Source organism: Tenrec ecaudatus, chromosome 2, assembly GCF_050624435.1.
Source record: "Tenrec ecaudatus isolate mTenEca1 chromosome 2, mTenEca1.hap1, whole genome shotgun sequence".
Lineage (NCBI taxonomy): Eukaryota > Metazoa > Chordata > Mammalia > Afrosoricida > Tenrecidae > Tenrec > Tenrec ecaudatus.
The window spans coordinates 37,761,935-37,781,292 of NC_134531.1; the positions used below are offsets into that span (position 1 = coordinate 37,761,935).

At 47.1% G+C, this 19,358-nt stretch overlaps 1 protein-coding gene across 2 annotated transcripts in view; it reads left to right on the forward strand.

The window, feature by feature from the left end:
* Positions 1-18,602, forward strand: part of OSMR (oncostatin M receptor) — a 78,531-nt gene extending 59,929 nt beyond the window's left edge. Inside the window, exons 12-18 of one of the 2 annotated variants that reach the window (XM_075540958.1) lie at positions 4,607-4,786; positions 6,928-7,032; positions 8,782-8,955; positions 9,654-9,821; positions 14,259-14,340; positions 15,254-15,326; positions 15,518-18,602. In XM_075540958.1, coding sequence (XP_075397073.1) covers positions 4,607-4,786; positions 6,928-7,032; positions 8,782-8,955; positions 9,654-9,821; positions 14,259-14,340; positions 15,254-15,326; positions 15,518-16,054 — 1,319 coding nt within the window. In that variant the 3' untranslated portion in view covers positions 16,055-18,602. The remainder of the gene's footprint in view (positions 1-4,606; positions 4,787-6,927; positions 7,033-8,781; positions 8,956-9,653; positions 9,822-14,258; positions 14,341-15,253; positions 15,327-15,517) is intronic. The other variant, XM_075540959.1, reaches the window with a different exon arrangement.
* The last annotated feature ends 756 nt before the right edge of the window (positions 18,603-19,358 follow it).

Below are 19,358 nucleotides of genomic sequence, written 5' to 3' on the forward strand. Positions count from 1 at the left end.
AGAAGAGATGGGCTACACAGACATGCTGGGAGATAAAGCACATTGCCCACCTTGGGCACAATGGAGCTGGCAGCTTCAGGTCATTTTGTGAACCTGACAGAGATGTCCCCTTTATTTACTGCCAGCCCTATTGGCATAGTGATTATAGGTTGGGCTGCTAACCTCAAGGTCAACAGTTCAAAACCACCAGATACTCTGCAGGAGAAAGATGAGGCCTTCTAGTCTCATAAAGCTAGGCTTGAAATCAATTCAATGGTGGTAAGTTTGGTTTGGTTTTGGAGGGCAGGCTGTATTGTACTTCCGGTCCAAATTAAACTTCAACTTGGGAGCAATGGAGATTTCTTGGAGATATAATGGAGACTGTATTGGGGACTTTTTGTTTCATTTTGTCTCTTTTTTTTGTAAAGAACTATCCAGCATGTGCAATTAAGAAAAATAAAATAGGATTCTCCGCTGACAGCCAAAAGCAGTTGACAGAGGACCCTTTGCTTTGTGAGCATCTTTGTAGGAAAAGGAAGCTCACAGAGTGAGCTCTGGCTCCCCGAGGAGCCAGCCCACTGCCTTCAAGTCAGTTCCGACATCCAGCGACTCTCCAGGACAGAGCAGAACTGCTCCGGGGCTCTGGAGCTGCAAATCCTTACCGAAGTGGACTGTCACCGCTTCCTCTCATGGGGTTTCTAGTGATTTAAGCTAACAAGTTCTCAGTGAGCAGCCCGATGTTTATCCTAGTGTGCCACCGGGCTCCTCGCCTAAGCAGCGGAACAGGGCAGGGCAAACAGGGCATAGCCCTCGTGCCGGGAAGCGGGCGGAGGCCTCGCAGTCCAAAGCAGTGCTGCTATCTGTTTGGGGGTTGTCTTCGGTAGCTAAGGCCACTGTAACAAAAAGTCCTCCCCCCCCCCCCCCCAAGTGGTGGCTTTCAAGGACAGAAATGGGTGCCCACAGCTCAGGAGGCTAGCCATCCAAATCAGTGGCCTGGTTCTCGGGGAAGGCCCTTTCTTGTTTAGCTTTGCTTCCGGTCGCTAGCCATCGGTGGCTTGTCTAGGTGTGTCATTGCATCTGCTCTCTGGACCTCTGCATTCCCCCTATGAGAGTCTGTGTCCCTGCCCTATTCTTTAACCACCTCAGACGTAATTAGGGTTAGGGCTTGTATGACTCTGGTATGACCTCGTTAAGATAAAGGAGAAACCACTTTCCAAATAGGATCACAGTCGTAGGTGCAGGGGCATGAAGAGGCAAGGCATATTTTGAGGGCTGCAATTCAGTCAATATTATGCATCAGTGGATTGCCGCTATCTCGTCCACCGCTATACTAGTCTGGGAAATTTAGAGAAACAAATTCATAGAAACTCATATGTATACGAGAGAGTTTTATATAAAGGTAAGTGCACATCAAGAAAGCATCCCAACCCAGTGCTGCCCAAGCCCACAAGTCCGACACCAATCCACAAAGTCCTCCTCCATCTCACAAAACACATGCAATGACGCCGACTACAGGAGGAAAGCTGAATCAGTGAATGTGTAAGCATCTCAGCACTGACAGGGGTCTCCACACGGGTGCTCCAGCACCCAGGGCTGCATCAGGGTAGGTCCATGTGGCTTCTCCTCAGGGATGACTTGCAGGAAGTGAGCCTTGCCAGCTGAAGCAGGGAACTGCTAATGAAGCTGCACCCTGGTCCGACCATCAGAGAGCAAGATACCTGAGAACTCGAAAGGCGTGGCTCACTGAGTCATTTATCCCTCTGCCCTTCAATTAACCCCACATGTGTTTATTGACCAGGTTGGCACAATGATCTTTAACTATCTCAACCGCTAAATAAAAGCCCACCAGCCCATTGCCTCTGACTGGATTCTAATATATAATGATCCCTTAGGACAGACTAGAAGTGCCCACAAGATTTCCAAGGCAGCAGTCTTTATGGAAGCAGATTAACACATCTTTTTCTTATGGGTGGCTGATGGTTTTGAACTACTGACCTTTCAGGGAGCAGCCAAGCACTTGACCACTGCTCCATGAGGGCTCATTTCTCTATGCCCCAGCCTCCAGAATCCCAGACTTTCCTTTGAAAGTACCTGTGCAGCCTTCCGGAAATGGTTCCCATTCTTGTATTCACCAGTGGAGATAAAGCCATCAATGGGCTATGAGAAAAAACAGTGAGGTGAAGCTAATTCACATGATGGTGTTAATGACTAGGAAATACCTTCCCTGACTTTTCCCCCTCTATCTTGGAAAACTTAAGTATTGGAGCCTCCATCATCCTCAGGGACACCCCCCCCCCCCACTCCTTCCAGCTCACTGCTCTTCATTGAGGGAGGGTTTTCAGCTAGGAACAGGAACAGCAAGATTGGCTTTTTTTAAACCCACCACCTACTGTGCAGCAGAAAAGACCCAGTAATGTGCTCTTGTAAAGACTTTAGTCCTTCCTTGTGGTAGCAATTGTATGATACTGCTTGATGTGATTGAACTATGGAATAATATGATATATATTAACTCCCAACAATAATAATAAAGAAGGTACTGAATGTTAAAAAAAAAGAATTTGAAAGAGGCTGCTTGATAATAGAGAGCATGTCTGTCAGTGTGGATGAGGGAAGAGAAGAATTTCAACCTCAGGAAAGCCGTCAAGAAATATCTTGCAGCCTCACTGCTTAGCAAGGGCTACACATTCTTTTCCACTCCACTCCTCCACACCAACATTCTTTGGCTAGGAGCCCTGGTAGTGTAGTGCTTACTCCTTGACCCATAAGGTTAGCAGTTCGAAACCAGCTGCTCCTCGGGAGAAAGAAGGGCCTTTCTATGCCTGTAAAGAATTGCCATCTCAGAAGCCCACAAAGGCACTTCTACTCTGCGCTATAGGATCAAGGAGTCTGCATCAACGTAGAGGCAGTGAATTTGGTTTTTTTCTGTAGGTATTTGTGCAACTGTAATTAGGATTGCCAAATCTAGTAGAAGAGGCCCATAGAATCTAACTTTCAGATTAACAGTGACGATTCACTCCTCATTGGCCAGTGCTCTGAGCAGCCGTGTAATGGAAGTCTGCTTCCAATCTTTAACCAGCGTGGACCACTGCCCCGTGCAGTGAGAGGCGGTGAAGCAGCCTCTGCGTAAAGGAGACATCCTCAGCTTTGAGGGCTAGCTGGGGTCCTGCTCGAGATGAGTACGGCCAGTAGGCCCTGGCCACCTTTCCACTGATCACCCCCTCGGCGAAGTTGCTTGGCCTGTAAAATGAGTGGGCATGGCAGCCTCTGTCCTGGGGCTTATAAATGTCTTTGCATAATGAGACTTCGTAGTTATCTGATTTTTTTTTCTTTTTTCATCCCTACCTCAACTTCGACCCCTAACATCTCGGGAGCAGTGGTTTGTTCTTGGGCGGCTTTCTACTGGTGAATCACACCTCATCATTCAGTCATTCATTCAATATGAAACATGCATTTTTTTGGAATTCAGACTGAGTCCAGATGCTGTTCTGGTCACGGGTCAGCAAAATTCTTCAGGAAAAAAAGTAGATGATAAATGCATTAGGTTTTTTGGATTCCCACGATCTCTTTAACATATCCCGTAGTCTTCCTTGTTTTTTCTTGCTGTGGCTGCGGTGGTTTCTGCCACCCTTTAAATATGTCAAAGGCACAATTGCCATCTGGTCACCTTGATTCTGCGATCCCGTGTGCTGCAGAGCCGAACTGCGTGCCATCCTTTCCCTGGCTCTCACCTTTTGGATGCAGATTCCCAGGTTTTGTCTCCGAGGCCCCTCTGGGTGGGTGTGTTAATCTGGGTAGACTAGAGAAACAAATTCATAGACATTTATATGTATATAAGAAAGAGGTTTATATACAAGAGCAATTGAATATTGAGAAAGCGTCCCAGCCCAGTCCAAAGCAAGTCCATAGTCCAACATTAGCTCATATCTCCAATACCAATCTATAAAGTCCTCTTCAGACTCACGAAATACATGCAGTGATGCCAAATGCAGGAGGATCACATGCCAGTGGGTGGAAAGTCATGTAGATCCAGTAGCAGTGTAAGCATCTCAGTGCTGGCAGGGGTGTCCACGTGGTCTGGTTGCATCAGGGTAGGTTCATGTGGCTTCTCTAGCTCCCAGGCATGGTGCCATGTGTCTTGTCAGTAGAGCATCTCTCAGGGTGTCAGCAGAGATAGCCAGTGTCTCCCACCTCCAAGGTTCCTCCTTGGGGGAAATACCGGAATTCCCAGAATCCTCAGGAGAAGGCCATGCCAACACAGAGGCCTCATTGGTTATATCTTGATTGACAGGGCAGACTCCACCCCTTCACTCATAATCCTCTCAAACTAACACCAGATAGTTTAACTACCACACTGGGTCCAAACCATCAACCTTTCAGTTAGTAACCAAGTCCTGGTGGTTGCATTTGTCCACAGACTGTAGTGCGCTGACTCCTGATAGGGTCTCAGAAGATCTGGATAAGAGACAGCCCTGGGTCAGATGTGAATTTATGCAAAGTGAGAGGCATGAAAATGTGTCTCACCCCCTGGGAAGTACTTTGCAAGTTCATGTTCATTTTCTTCTTCAGATGCTTTGTAAAATTGCACAGGTAGTTCAATCTGAAGCATTGATTCATTTTTTTTATACAGAAGAGGTTGAAGAAAAAAGAGTTATGGGCACAGCGGATGGCGTCTTTCTGTCCTGGAAGCCTCGATCTGGAGATGCCGAAGGCTACGTGGTGGAGTGGTACGAGCAGGCCTTGGGACCCCTCCATGGTCTCCAGTGGAAGAAACTGGGTCCCAAGAGCACACACACAGTCATCAGCCCCGGTAAGAAGCTGCTGCCATCTTTTGATCCAGCTTCGTCCTCTGATCAGTAAGTTCAGCTAGGACTTCTGAACCACCTCCCAGACAGTTTGACTTAGCGAAGTCAATATTTTGGACATTACAAATCTACCGTGGGTGGGAAGAGTTCAGATTTTGTAATGTTGTGCTGGAAGATTTGATAGAGAACAGCTGGACGGAAGGCCCGGAGTGATTTTCTGTGGCTTGTAGTGTGTGTTTTTGCTGGAAGTGAATGGCCTCCCGTGAAGAGCGAGACTGATAGGAACAGTTGTCTGGGTATGCTCCCCTCTGGGGAGACGGACAGATGGAGCCTTCTGCCCCCTCTCGGAAACCCACAGGGGCAGTTCCGCCCTGCCCTACAGGGTCGCTCTGAGCCAGCGTGGACTCGATGGCAGGGAGTTGTTTTGTCTTTCACAGCGATTTGGGTGAAAGTTTACAGAACAACTCTGGGATTCCTACAGGTTTTGTATCTTGAGAACGGTTTGTGATCCCTGCTTCTTCCTGGTGTCTCCCTTCCCAGCGGGTCCTGTCTCCTCTCCCTCTGCCAGAGGACGCTCAGTTGAACCGCCAGAAGCTCAGGACTCCCGCCAGTGAGACAAGTCGATCGGGCCTACTTTTAAGATGTGGGGTTTGTTCCTCAGTTTCCTCTCACGTTATCCAGGATCTCCAATGCTGTTCCTTCCCGAGCGCTTGGTAGTTAGAGCCGGCAGCAGCAAGTTCTTCTAGGCGTGGAGGCGAGCGAGGCTCTTGTGCTCCATCTCGGTTGTCGTATGTCTTTCATTTCTTCTCTCTTTGATCCAAAGGAGGGCACCAACAGTTGCACCTGAGTGGCTTGCACCAGCGTTTAGGACCCCCATCACTGTACTGCTCACCAGAGCAGAGCACCGTCTTTGTGGGCCACGCTATGCCACTTGACCCTGCTGTCCCCCAAGACTGTGGTCCTGAACACCCATTCCTTCAAAGTGTTTTCTTATAACTGAGAAGTTTTCATAACTTTGCCCCTTGAATGCTCCATACATTAATGGAAATATTCTATATATGTATATACATAGGTATTTAGGTGTCTATGTATGTGTATGTATTTCTATGCATATACATGTAAATATATATATAGAAATATCCTCGACCCCACCTGTATGTATTTGGGGTCCCATTTGCCATACCACGCCTGTTCATCTTGCATGCCTACCTGTGTCCACTTGGGAATCGGTGTGATCACTGGTGTTGGAAGATCGCGTCGACAGTGTCTCTCTCTGGGGCCTTTCACTCTGTGCTCCTCCTAATGGCTTCATTTGCCTGGATCTGGCCCCCCGTCTGTGGACACTGCTTTTTACCCCACTCCAGCGAATGCATGCCTCTCCAGGAGTTAGTGACTTGCCCTCCCACTCGGATGATCTTTCTTTCTTGGCAAATCTCCTCTTGGCATTCTACAGCAGCGGCCATGTGCAGCACTTGTCCTTTGGCGGTGACTGATGGACTTCGCTCCGCAGGGTCTTCCTGGGGCATCCGTGTTGTCGCCTCACTGGGTTATCCTTCTCCTCTGACATCTGTGTGTGCCAGTTTGCTTACTCGGTCATCCACTGATGGGCACTCAAGTGGGTACCATCTTTTTGCTATTGAGGATAATGGCATCAAGAACCTGGGTGTGCCTATATCTCTTTTGTTGTGGACTTGTGGGTGTGGGCAGCAGACTGAGTAGGCAGAGGCGCGGGGGAACGTGTGAGAGCAGAAGCCAAGCATCGGAAGCTTGGCTTTGAAGGAGAAGAGAAAAGGCAAGTGGCTGGAAGGGAATTGAGGGTCAAAGGAGGGTTTGCAATGGTGGGATGTGCCTGGTCTAACTGCACCCAGGCTCAAGCACACACATAAGGACATATTAGATGGAACGCTTGCTCAAGAGGCGAGAGTGGACAACCCCAGTCAGCATGGGCAGTAACAGTGGTGCAAGGGGGTTGCGACGTGAGGGACTCCGAAGTCTAACGCAAGCAGAGAAGGCTGTGCACGGGAAGTAAAGAAATCGTGAGAATGGATTTATTCCAGGATCATCTATCGTTTTATCATTCTCGACCCTGAAATGAAAAAGGCTGTCTTTCTGTGATATTGAAAATGAGTTGACTTTTCTTTTCTAGATGCTTTTAGACCGGGGATTAGATACAACTTCAGAATTTATGAATTGTCCACAAAATTGATGGCTTCTTTATTAGAGAAAAAAACAGGATACTACCAGGAACTGGGTAAGTTGAAAGGCGCCGCCGCATGTGTCCTGCGGCTGCAAACCCTGGGCACAGGGGGCTGTCGGCACTTTGCCAAATTGTCAGCCTTCCGCCAATGTTAGTAATTGCTTTTTTATGGTGCGTTAAGCATACAAATGTACAATGTTTTCAGTGAAAATAGTTTATAAGATGTGAAGCAGAGAGAGAGAGAGAGAGAGAGAGAGAAGGAAGAAAAATCACTGGTAATGTCAGCACAAGGCATATTTCCAGAGTCAGCATTTGGGTTTCCTTCTGGCAGCCCTTTGTCCCCATGTCGAGGTGCCATGGGTGGTGTCAGAAAGAATAGGGTACAGACGGATCGAGGGTGGGGGCAGGTCTGACGTCTGCCTGGGCTGGTGTGGAGATGGGTGCTGTTCTCCCTTGTGGAGCCCCAGGAGATCCGGGGTGGCCCCACGCCGTGTGAATGGGAGCTTGGCTCTGTACACTGTTACTGCTTTTCTAACTCAGCCACATTATGTTTGATGACTTCCAAGTTCCTCGTTGCGTGCCTCTCTTACATCACCTGTGCAGGGGCGTGAAGGAGGGTTGTAGAGACTAGAATTCAGTTACAGTCCCCAATGTTAAATCTCCCCCTCTTCAATCTTTTATGTCCTCACGGAATCAGCAACATTTCAGCGAAATAGCCATTCATATCGATATTTACTTTTTCCTGAAAATGCCTTAAAGGTAGAATACCTGAGTAACCTAAAATACAATAGAAGACCCGAGTCAAAGGACTTGAACTTATATGTTTACTTTTTGTCCGTTTCTTTGACGAGTGTGTTAAACTTTTGAGCTAGGTGTTGAAATTTCCAACCAGAATTGTGTTCCTGCTGGGGTCGGGGCTGATGCTGTCCTGTGGTGGTCAATTAACCATCTTTGGCCCAGGAGAGCCGTGCAGCGGGGCCTGGCTTGCCTCTCCCTAGTCAGACCAACTCTGGGGGGTTTTCTTTGGATGGGGGGTTGCATCTGCACTCTGCAAACAGGCAAGAAGCCAGTGTTCTTCCTGTGCCTGTGTGTTATGTATGTGCAGAGGCCTAAGTGTGCACAAGCCAATCTTATAAGCATATCAGGGAGGCTTTAGAAATGGACACTTCTGGGTTTTGTCTATGACATTTGGAGAACTTTTGCTTGGCTGCTAGCCAAACGACTGACGGTTCAAGCCCACGATCCACGTCTTAGGAGAAGGATGGAGCAGTCGACTTCTGTCAAGATTCACAGCCTTGGCATCCAGTTCGCTTACAAAGCACAGTTCGCTATGTCCTCTGCTCTAAGCTGGACTTGGAATTTTGGATAACAGGGCACCACCTTGCTGGAAACGTGTTTCTGTTCACAGTCACTCTCCTATTTTTGAATGTCGCTCCTCTTCCCCTCCCTCCTCACTCCAGACAGTTCTCGGGCGAAATCTTCCCCCACAGAATCCTTAGAATTCAAGACTAGAGCTCAGTCGAAGCAAGGCTGGTCTGCTTTATGCTGGGTGATGGTGTGCAGGTTCCTCAGTCATGCTGGCGTTCATTCATTTCACGTCCAAGGGCAAGCCTTGAGTACGAGGGCTGCGAAACTCCATTCCTGCTCTCATCTCCAGTCCAGTGATGGAAAGAGAACCCTCCTTCCTTTGGCACAATTCATTTGGCTTCTAGAAGTAGCAACAGTCCTATTCTTATTGGAGTTGATGCTCCAGGAGAATTTTCTAAATCATGGCTGTGTTCCCACCCCAACTTCCACCCCCAGTTCCTCTGGTCAACCCTCAAGTGACTGTGGATCAACTGAATGCCCATTCCTTCACTCTGAGTTGGAAGGATTACTCCACCGAATCCCAACACGGCTTTATCAGAGGCTACTATGTCTACCTGAAATCCAAGATGCAGCACTGCGCCCAAGTAGATAAAAGGGTGACTCTCCCAGGTGAGGCTGGTGGTTTGATTTGCTTGCTTTTTCAAGTTCTTATTATTTGGAATAATTTTAAGTGCTGCCATCACCGTCTAGCCAGGCTGAACGCTATCCGGTGTGATCTTCTCCATTTTCTTTCTTGTTATATCTGTTTCTATCACCTATATCTATCTCTATGTGACTGTATAGATAATAAAATCTCAACTCAACATTTATTTAGATGTGCAGGTTGTCAACATCAGTTCCATGAGTCACGTTGTACAAGTGTAACCTCTCATTGACAATGTTCCCAGCACCACGAGAGCAGAAAAGTTTCTTAAACCCACTAATAGGATGGGCACGATGGTGGGGACTGATGTCTTCATTTCGTTAATGAACAATGTCATCTTCTATTTCTGGACACATTGAACCCCGGTAGCTCCTTAAGAAAAGCAGCCACTTGTGAAACACTCTTGTAACCCTTTTTCCTCAGCCCTGGTTAAATATTATTAAAATTTCATTTACGTTTCCTGCAAGTTCTTACTTGCTTAAATGGATATCTTGAATTTCTTGCCAGCTCCAGCATTTTTTACCAGTGTCTCCAATGTGTGCAATTATAATTTCGTTTGGTTTTAAAACAATAACCATGTAAATAAAATAAATAAAAATATGCATCCCTAATATTCTCACCAGACCTCTATCATTCCTTGAAAATATTTTCTTTTTAATCACAGATAATTCATCATATTGCAAATATGAAATTAATGATCCAGAACAAAAAACATTCATGGCGGAACACCTACAGCCAAAATCTACCTATGAGTTTTTCGTCACTGCATTCACGAGTGCTGGAAAGGGCCCCAATGGAACGTTCACGGAGATCACAACTGCAGATGAATATGGTAAGGGATTACTGAGAGGTGAACAATGGGGAAACATGATGGCAGGGCGGAAGGAAAGAAAAGGGAAGTACAAATGATATATATAGGTATGAATATAACTATATATGTAAATATATACCTATGTACTCCTGTATAAGCTGAGTGGGGTTATACAGCACATTTTTTTATGCAGTTTTGTGGTAAAATTAAGTGCTTTGGCTGATATTCGAGCTGGCTTATACTTGAGTATATACGGTAAATATAAAATGATAGGTATATTTGTCAATGTGTGTGTGTGTGTGTAAAAATAATAAGGAAGCAAATGGACTTTGGACCTCTACATAAATCATACCTGAGTACAAAAATGGTTTGTTCTAATAAAGTGGCAGTGTATGATACTCACCTTCCCGACAAGATTGCTGAAGACAAAATGGGTACATAAGCAAATGTGGTGAAGAAAGCTAACAGTGCCAGGCTGTTAAAAGGTATAGGGCCTGGTGGTCTTAAAGACTTCAAGTTAAACAAGTGGCCATCTAGCATGGAAGCAACAGAGCCCACATGGAAGAATCACACCATCCTATGTTATCATGGTATCATTGGGATTAGGTATCAGAAGTTCAAAAACAAGCAATCAAATTGATGTGAAGGAACATAGACAAAGGGGAGACCCAAAACCCACCTGTAAGATAATCAGACAGGCCCTCACAGAAGGGCCACGCAGAAGAGATGCTCTGTCCAAGGGGCAGTACAGCACTGATGAAACACATCACTGTCCTCTCGTTCCTTAAAATCTCCTCTCCTTAGTATTAGGGTCTTAGTTTTACTTCATTCATTCTGTTAGACCTGCATTTGTTAATTTGTATAACTTAGATCATTTGATGCCTGAAATCCAGGAGAGATAAACCCTGCACAAATAGTAATGGCAGTAATGATTCCCAGAGGGTACAGGCAGAGAGATGGGGGTCGGGAGGAAAGAGGGAACTGATAGCGATGATGCAACTGTATAACCCCCCTCCAGGGGAAAAATAACAGAATTGTAGGTCAACAGATACACTGGATAGTATAAGAGTCAGTAAATAATAATAATATATAATCTAATAATAAGGATTCCTTTGGGGGAGGGTGGGGGAGGAGGTGAATAAAGGGAGCTGATATCAAGAAGTTCAAGAAGAAAGAAAATGTTTTGAAACTGATGGTGGCAGCAATTGTACAATTATGCTTGATCTAATTGAATTATAGATTGTTATAATATCTGTAAGAGCTCCCAATAACATGATTTTCAGAAAAGAGAATACAGTAAAGACTTTCTAAATCAAAACTCTACCTCCTAGGAAACTAACAAATCACACAACGTTGCCTTGGCTTTGTCTAGAGTAGGACTTTCAAACCTTTCCTCTTGTTATTTTCTCTCTTTTTTGAAGTGAAATCCTCTGTTTCACACACACAAGAATATGCTATGTACAGCCCCACCTCATAAAATAGGTTAAGAGTGGAGCCGGTCTGACTGAGTTTTGATTTAGAACCTTCCTTGGGGACCCGTGAGGCAATTCTCAGGAACTCAGGCTTAGCAAGCTTTGAAAATCACAGGCAGTATACTTTAGTATTACTATAATCTATGTAATAATAAGATGAGCCACAGGCTGCCGCCTAGAGAAGGGCAGGAATGGTTTTCTCAGCAGAATTGCTGTCTGCAGCCAACTTTCCCCAACATCGATGGCTGCCTGCCTTTGCCACCTACTCGCGGGGTGGTGGGGTTTGGGTGGAGACCAGAGCAGGAGGAGGCAGCGTTTGTCCACAGGCTCCCCGTCTGCACATTTGATAACAGAAAGGCTGAGATGGAGGGGTCAGTATTTGCAAAATGCATTTGGTCTGACAGATGGAGAAAGAAAAGGGAATGGATGACAGGAATAAGAGATTGGCAGGTAGTTGTTGCCATGGAAAATCCTAGCCTGTCTGGTAGCTAGAAAACAGGAAGGCGACAGGGAAAAGCAACCGATGGAAGGGAGAAAATATCAAGAGCATCTCCAATGAGGGTCCTTAGGAGGTCCACACTGGAAGGTGTTTCTTGGCAAGCAAGTAGGCTACCTAGTCCGATCTGAAGGTATCGTTCCTTAAGCCACTGAGGCCACATGAGGCTGCCCTAGGGGCCAGGGTTCTTCTGCTGCAGCCGGAATGCAGGGGTGAGATGGGCCCATCAGGGGGGACTGCTGATTCCCCAAGGGCCCCGAGCAGTGATTACGACTTGCCTTACTAGGGTGGCACCGTATGGCCTCAGTATTTGCTGGGCTAACACAAGGGCCTCAGTCAACAAACCGAAGGCAAGAACTCTCATAAAAAGAGCAAGATGGGAGCCCAACGCTTGCATCATGTTGAGTACTCTTGCCATATTTGCATTCATATTCTAGTTATTTTTAGGCAGATTTCCTTCCAATATTACCACGTACTTGGCAGATGCATGTATAGCAGTGGGTCAAAAAGTATCACACAAAATCCTAGAAGCCTTTATCAAACAAAAATATCAAAATGTAAAGCGATTGTTTCCTGACTTATCCTCTATCAGATTCAATACACTTCTGACGTGGTGTTTCCAACTCTCTAGCCAGCCCTCATAAAGCCTGCTGACCACGCCAATGTGCACATCACAGTTGGAGTTTGAGCATCCTCGAAATAACGAACACTGGATTCCTTGGAAATGTTCCTTTGAATTTGGGAAACTCAAAGAAGTCTGACAGGCTAAGAGCAGGGCTGCGGACAGATGGGCTAAGGTTTCCCTATGAAATTCTTCTAGGACAGCCCGTGCTACATGTGTCAGGCGGAGCCTTCTTAAGAAGTGAAGCCAGTGGCCCGCACATATGTGTAAGAAAGAGCTTTATGCCAGGAAGGTGGCCCGGCTCGATCCAACTCAAGTGCCTGAATCCAATGCTAGCTTAGGACTCTCCAACCCAGGCAGTTGCCAGGCAGTGAAGCAGGAAGAAAAAGTGCAGGGCCGTGTGGATCTAAAACCTTCAGGAACGTGGCAGGGCACCACAGCTCCGGGGTCAGCAGGCAGTGGGAGCTGCCAATCCCAGAGCGCAGTGCACAGCCCAGGCAAGCAGGAGGGCGAATGGCCAAAGAGGGCTCCCTGCTCCTCAGTGTGTCTTAGAAAAAGGCTCTATCCCCAAGGAGACCTCACCAGGCTGTGGCCCGATTCATCAGCTGCAGTCCGCCTAGACATTCCCACAGTGCCAGCCGACATAAACTCTAGCCATCACAAACTACCCCCTTTTCAACTTAACACCTGCACTCCACTCTTTTTTTTTTTTTAACAATTTATTGGGGCTCATACAATTCTTTTCACAGTTCATACATATACATACATCAATTGTATAAAGCACATCTGTACAGTCTTTGCCCTAATCATTTTTTTCTCTTTTCTTCTTTTACATTTTATTAGGGACTCATACAACTCTTACCGCAATCCATACATATACATACATCAATTGTATAAAGCACATCCATACATTCCCTGCCCCAATCATTCTCCACTCTTTACCCACACAGCATCCCCAAAGGCAATGGTAAAATCCCACGTGCTCCCGACAGGAGCAACTAACGTGCGTACAACGGAAAGTGTGCAGTCTCCCTTTTCATCTTACATTTATAAGCGAATTAGACAAAAACATTTGAGGGCTTACCAATTCCAGTTCTCTGAATAATTTCCGGCACTTGAATTCCTATAATCTTAACATCTTCCCCACCCGCTCTTCCCTGGACCCATTAGGGGAAGAGAGAACTGGTCCGCGATGCTCCTGCCTTCTTCCCCCTGTTTGAGACTAAGGACAATCACGAGGCTTACTGGGCAGCCACCGCCAGCCTTAGCACCTCTCCTTTCGGATGTACAATTTCTAAATTGCCCATTTCCAAATTCAGGATGTTGCTCTTTCACTGGTGAAAGAAATGACAAGCCCACACCAACCACAACCGAAGATTTAAAGAAACTTGGCACAAAGGTGAAGCGCAGCTGCCCTCAGCGAGCAGCAGCGAGGCGCAGCCCAGGCGATCGCACCAGGAACGTGCCGCAGGAAGGAGGGAGGAGACAGCTCTTGCCATTTTGGCGACCATTTCCAGCTTTCACATCTGAGCTTCCTTGAATTGGGGTTACAGGACCAATCGTTATTCATTTTTTGTTTCGCCCTGTTTGGGAGGTTCTGATTTTCAGTTCGGCCAAAATAGTTCTTCGGAACATTCACGAGGCTCAGGGAATCATTTCGAGGGAAAGCATTTGAGTTTTCCGTCTCTGACAAGTTTTTGCCTCACGCAGTGTCTGACTTTCATGTGAAAGTCACGAGAGCGCCTCTCGTGTGGAGCCCGCCCTAATGGACATGCAAAGGATCAGAAGCGCGTGCACATTGTTTTAATCCACTCCCTGCTTTAGGCACAGAGCAAGTCCTCACGCTCGCCTTTTCTCTTGCTCCGTAGACCAGATGCTGCTAAGAGTCCTGCTCCCCATGGGCTTCTGCGTCACGCTCATCATGGTCATTTTCTACATGAAGATCCAGTGGTAAGCATGTGCGGAGGCTTGTAGCTGTCGACGAGTCAGAGCACAATCTAGACAGGAGGCGAAGGAGATGGAAATGACCTCGACTAATCTGGAAAGGGGGATAAGGACGTACAAGGATCCAGGGTTAGTTGATAGAGCATATATAATTTCAGAACGTGGCTTTCCGGGGAGCTCCAGGAGGAAGAGAAGCACCATTAAAAGGAAGAGAGATTGGCGAACAGTAACCACGATTAGGAGTGAGCGTAGCTCCTGACAACTCGGTTAGATGCCACTCACCGCGTGTGTACGGAGACGCCAGGGCACAGCAGAGCCCTGGTGGTTTGTGGACACGCCTTGGGTTTAACTGTGGGTTTAGCAGTTCATAACGAGGCATTCTACTCCCGTAAAGAGTTACAGTTTCGGAAACCCACAAGGGCAGCTCCCTCTCCTACAGACTCCGCTGTGAGTCAGATGGCAGTGAGTCTGCGTGCGGAGTCGTGGCCCAGTCGGTTACGCTATTAGACTGCTAGCCAGGAGGTCAGGAGTTCAAACCCTCCAGCCACTCCAAGGGAGAAAGGTGAGGCCATCTGCTTCCACAAAGACTCACGGCCTCAGAACCACACGGGGCAGTTCTAGTCCAATCCTACAGGGTTACTGTGGATGGGAAGCAACTGGAGGGCCGCAGGCTGATTATGTGTGAGAGCATTCTTAGAGCTTTCCTGATAAGAACTCATTCAGGCCACTCAAGAGCATTCTAAGTACCATCAGGAGTTCCTTTCTGAGGAAATCAAAGCTTGAGACAGTTAAGTAACTTGCCCAAAGTCACGCAGTACGTAAGTGATGGAAAAAGGGCTTTAAACTCAGGCATCGGACTCCAGAATGCTCGCTGTCAGGTGCATGGTGAAATTCCATTCGATTTTCACCCCTTTGCCAGGATGAAGCGCCACTGTTATCCTGACATTCCCGACCCTTACAAGAGCAGTATCCTGTCGCTAATAAAATCTAAGGTAAGCACTCCGTTCTGGCTTGTTTGTTTTCTTTTAATATTGCTTTCTCCTCTCGGGAAAAATATTCCTTGGTGGTTCAGCACCACCTAGTGTTAACTTCTGACCGAGCTAAACCATGAACCACACTGAAGCTTTAAATGGCCCCATTTATGTTTGTACAAGCAGTCACGTTTTTCCTGTGTCCTTTACAGCAGAGCAGTAACCTAACAATACTGAGCCCCCAGGACTGCACCCCAGACGCAATCGAAGTTGTCGACAGGCTGGAAGGGAGCAAGACACAACCCACACAGAAGTCAGACACCAAGATGGAGCTCCCCCTGTCTGCGTCCCCCCAGCCCTTCGCATTTGCAGATCAGAATCCCTCAGATGGAAGAGCCTGCATCTGTTTTGAGAACTTGACCTATAACCAGCAAGTGCCCGACCCCTGTTCTTGTGACCATAGCCCAGTGCCACCTACCACCCCACCCCATCACCTGGGACTATTCAGCTCACTTGAAAATATTTGGAAGGACTACATGACGTCCCTGGATGAAGTCCCAGCCGGAGAAACTGGCGTGAATTATGTGTCCCAATTGACTTCTCCTGTGTCTGGGGGCAAAGACAGTCTCCCCACTGATCCACTAGTAGCTGCACAGTGTTCAGAGTATAAAATACAAATGGTAGTCCCTCTGGGTGCCCCCTTGTCTCCCCACACTGAAGATTGCAGTCTCTGCCCCAGTGCCCCTTAAATCCCAGTGAACACTTGCTAACCGCCCGTGACATCACACAGGCAGACCTTGCCTTGGTCAGGAGCCTTAGTCCTTAATCCCAGTGAGCAGTTGCCATTTGCAGGTCTGCTTTATTTTGTCCTTAGGTGCCATTGAGTCTGACTTATAGGCAATCACTAAAGCACTCAAAGGCTAACTGGAAGGTCAGCAGTTCGAACATGCCACCCCAGAGAAAGATGTGACAAGGCAAATGCCATAAAGGTTTGCAGTCCTGGAAACACGAATATGGGGGCTGTTCTAAACTGTCCTCTAGGGCTGCTGTTAGAATCCCCTTGATGGTGGTGGAGTGTGTGTGTGTGTGTGTGTGTGTGTGTGTGTGTGTGTGTGTATTCTACCGTCCCGGTTGCATTTAAAGGCCAGAGCGATTGTCCCTAGTATCCTCAAGCTTGCTCTCCAAATGGTGGGGCCACGTGAAGATACGGCCTCTGCTGCTGTTTGTTCACGGCTCGCCCTGTAACAGGCTGGCCCTTGGACGAGTGACAGGCATCAACTACTCCACAGACTCCCCTCCCCACCTTACTGTACAAGGGGGTGGAGGTCTTAAAAGCTCAGGTTTTCGTAAGGAGAAGATCTATTACATCCTCGTGCTGTCATTGTTAACTGCCATCGAGCAAGCTGGTCAACCCGTGGCCACCCCAAGCATGGCAGGACCACGGGACTGTGATCTCCGGTATGTTCAGTGCTTAATTTTTCAGAAGTTAGTCATCAGGCCTTTCCCCCTTGCCAGCCTGTTTGGAATCTCTGCTGGAACCTACTCAGAATCATAGCAGGAAGCAGCCTCCACGGACGGATGGCTGGTGCCTGTGCAGGAAACACACTGGCCAGGATGGCGCCGGCTCTCCCAGCGGGGAGGCTGACCACCACTGCCCCTTATTAAATCCCACTTCTACGTGTCGTATTTTAAGAGTAAACTGACTGGCCTTATGGTTTTCAATGGGTCCATAGAACAGGTAGTAGTAGGTCCTAAATGATCAATGCCGTTAAGTCAATTTTGACTCCTAGAGATCCTGTAAGACAGGGTAGAACTGCCCCGGTGGGTTTCCCAGATGATGAATCTTTACGGAAGTAGAAAGCCTCCTCGTTCTTCTGAGGAGTGGGCGATGGTTTCGATCTGATGAGCTTGCGGTTAGCAGCACATGTACAGAACCCACTATGCCACAGGGCTCAAGAGTCCGCATTAATGTTTGCAACTGAAGCAGACTTTAGTCTGCAAGTGACGAGGGAGTGGAGCTCCCCGAGGTCATAGAAGCAGTGCAGTGGGGAGTGGGGCACAGACCCCATCTAATAGCTAAGGTGTGTCTGCGACTGCGTAAGATGCCAGCAATTCGTACCACAGCGAATTAACTGGATGGGTGGGGAAGTCTTGTTGTCAAAACGATCACGCTCCTGCTCCCTAGCCAGTCTTCTTTCTCTTTTGATGATGACCCCAGAATAGGTCAAATATTTCAGCCAGTAATGCCATTTCTCCATGTGATTCCTCAACTTCCCCAGAATTGTGTAGCATCAAGCTGCTCTTACTTAGCATCCTATGAACTCTGCAGGAGATTGTCTGGGTCAAGATTAACACCCACATTGTCTCATTTACTTTCCTATTATACTAAAACAACCAAACAAGGCCTCATGGTTAGATACCACTTAGCTGTAACTGTAGAGATGGTTACATGGAGGGAAAAGTTTGCTTGGGCTCCGGAGCAGCCTATCTCCTGCAAAACAGTATTTGCAAAGCACCTCGCATGTAACAGACGTGTGATATGGGTCCATTCCTTTCTTCCCCCCCACCTGGCAAAACCTAATGTTCATCAGTTCTGAACCGGCACGAATAGGGGCTGGTGGCTGCTTTCAGAGTGGTGGCAATCACTCTGCCTATGCCTGTGTCTTTGGGACCAAATGCCTTACGGTTACGGAGAAAGAACGGCAACATCTACATCCCCCTCAAAATCAACTGGCCTAATTTATCCCATTGCTATCAAGTGGACTCCAACTCAAAGCGCCCCTGTAGGATACAGTGGAACCGCCCTCTAAAGGTCTCCAGGGCTGCAAACCTTGACAGAAGCAGACTCCCGTATCTTGCTTGCTCCCTCCCATCGAGTTGAGCTCAAATTGCCAGCCTTCTGATTGGGAGCTGAGCACTTAATCAGAGCACCACCAGGGCTCCTTACTAGCTTAAATTGACCTACACTGTGTTTCCATTTAGGGTCCAGCTTTCCCCCTACACGCATCTAAGCCTTTTGGCTGAATAAGATGCTGTGCTCTTTCCATGTCGAAATGAGTACATTTGACTAGCTGAATACTCATAGTCCAGCCTTTGGGGCCAGTAGTCAGCACTCCCTCTATTTATGTTCCTTTTTTTTATAGTTATATTTTTTCATTTAAAAGATGTATACAGAAATGCCAGTGACAGAGATGAGATTTGTAAATAAGTTATCTTAAAAAAAATATCGCCAAAAACCTCGTCACATTTTGCTTGTTGCAAAGCTGTAATAAAAGTTGCTAATAAGTCATCCAACAATCCTGATGCCAACCGAGGTCATTCTTGTGTATCCCAGCTTCTTGGGTTATTTGCTCAGTGTACGGATTAAACAAGCTGAAAGGACACAGCCCTGGCACACTTCTTTCCGGATTCTAAACCACGCCGTATCCCCTTGGTCCGTTCAAACAATTGCCTCTTGGTCTGTGTACAGGTTCTGAATGAGCACAATTAAGTGTTCAGGAATTCAAATTCTTCTCAAGGCTATCCATAGTTTGCTATGATCCACACAATCAAATAGCAGACTCAATAAAACACAAGTAAACATCATTCTGGTATGGTCTGCTGAGGTAGTTTATTGTGCCAACCTGGCTGATAAAACACGTGGGGTTAATGGGAGGATGGAGGGATAAAATGGCTTGGTGAGCCTCGCCTTTCTAGTTCTCGGGTCTCTTGCTTTCTGATGGTTGGACCAGGGTGCAGCTGCCTTATTCAGCTCCCTGCTTTAGCTGGCAAGGCTCACTTCCTGCAAGACATCCCTGAGAAGCCATATGGACCTACCCTGATGCAGCCCCGGGTGCTGGTGCAGCTGTGTGGAGACCCCTGCCAGTGCTGAGATGCTTACACATTTACTGACTCTGCTTTCCTCCTGCAGTCGGCATCATTGCGTTTTTTGTGAGATGGAAGACTGTGTTGGACATATGGGTTAATGTTGGACTTGTGGACTTAGGCAGCACTGGGTTGGGATATTTTCTTGATGTGCACTTACCCTTTATATAAAACTCTCCCTTATACATG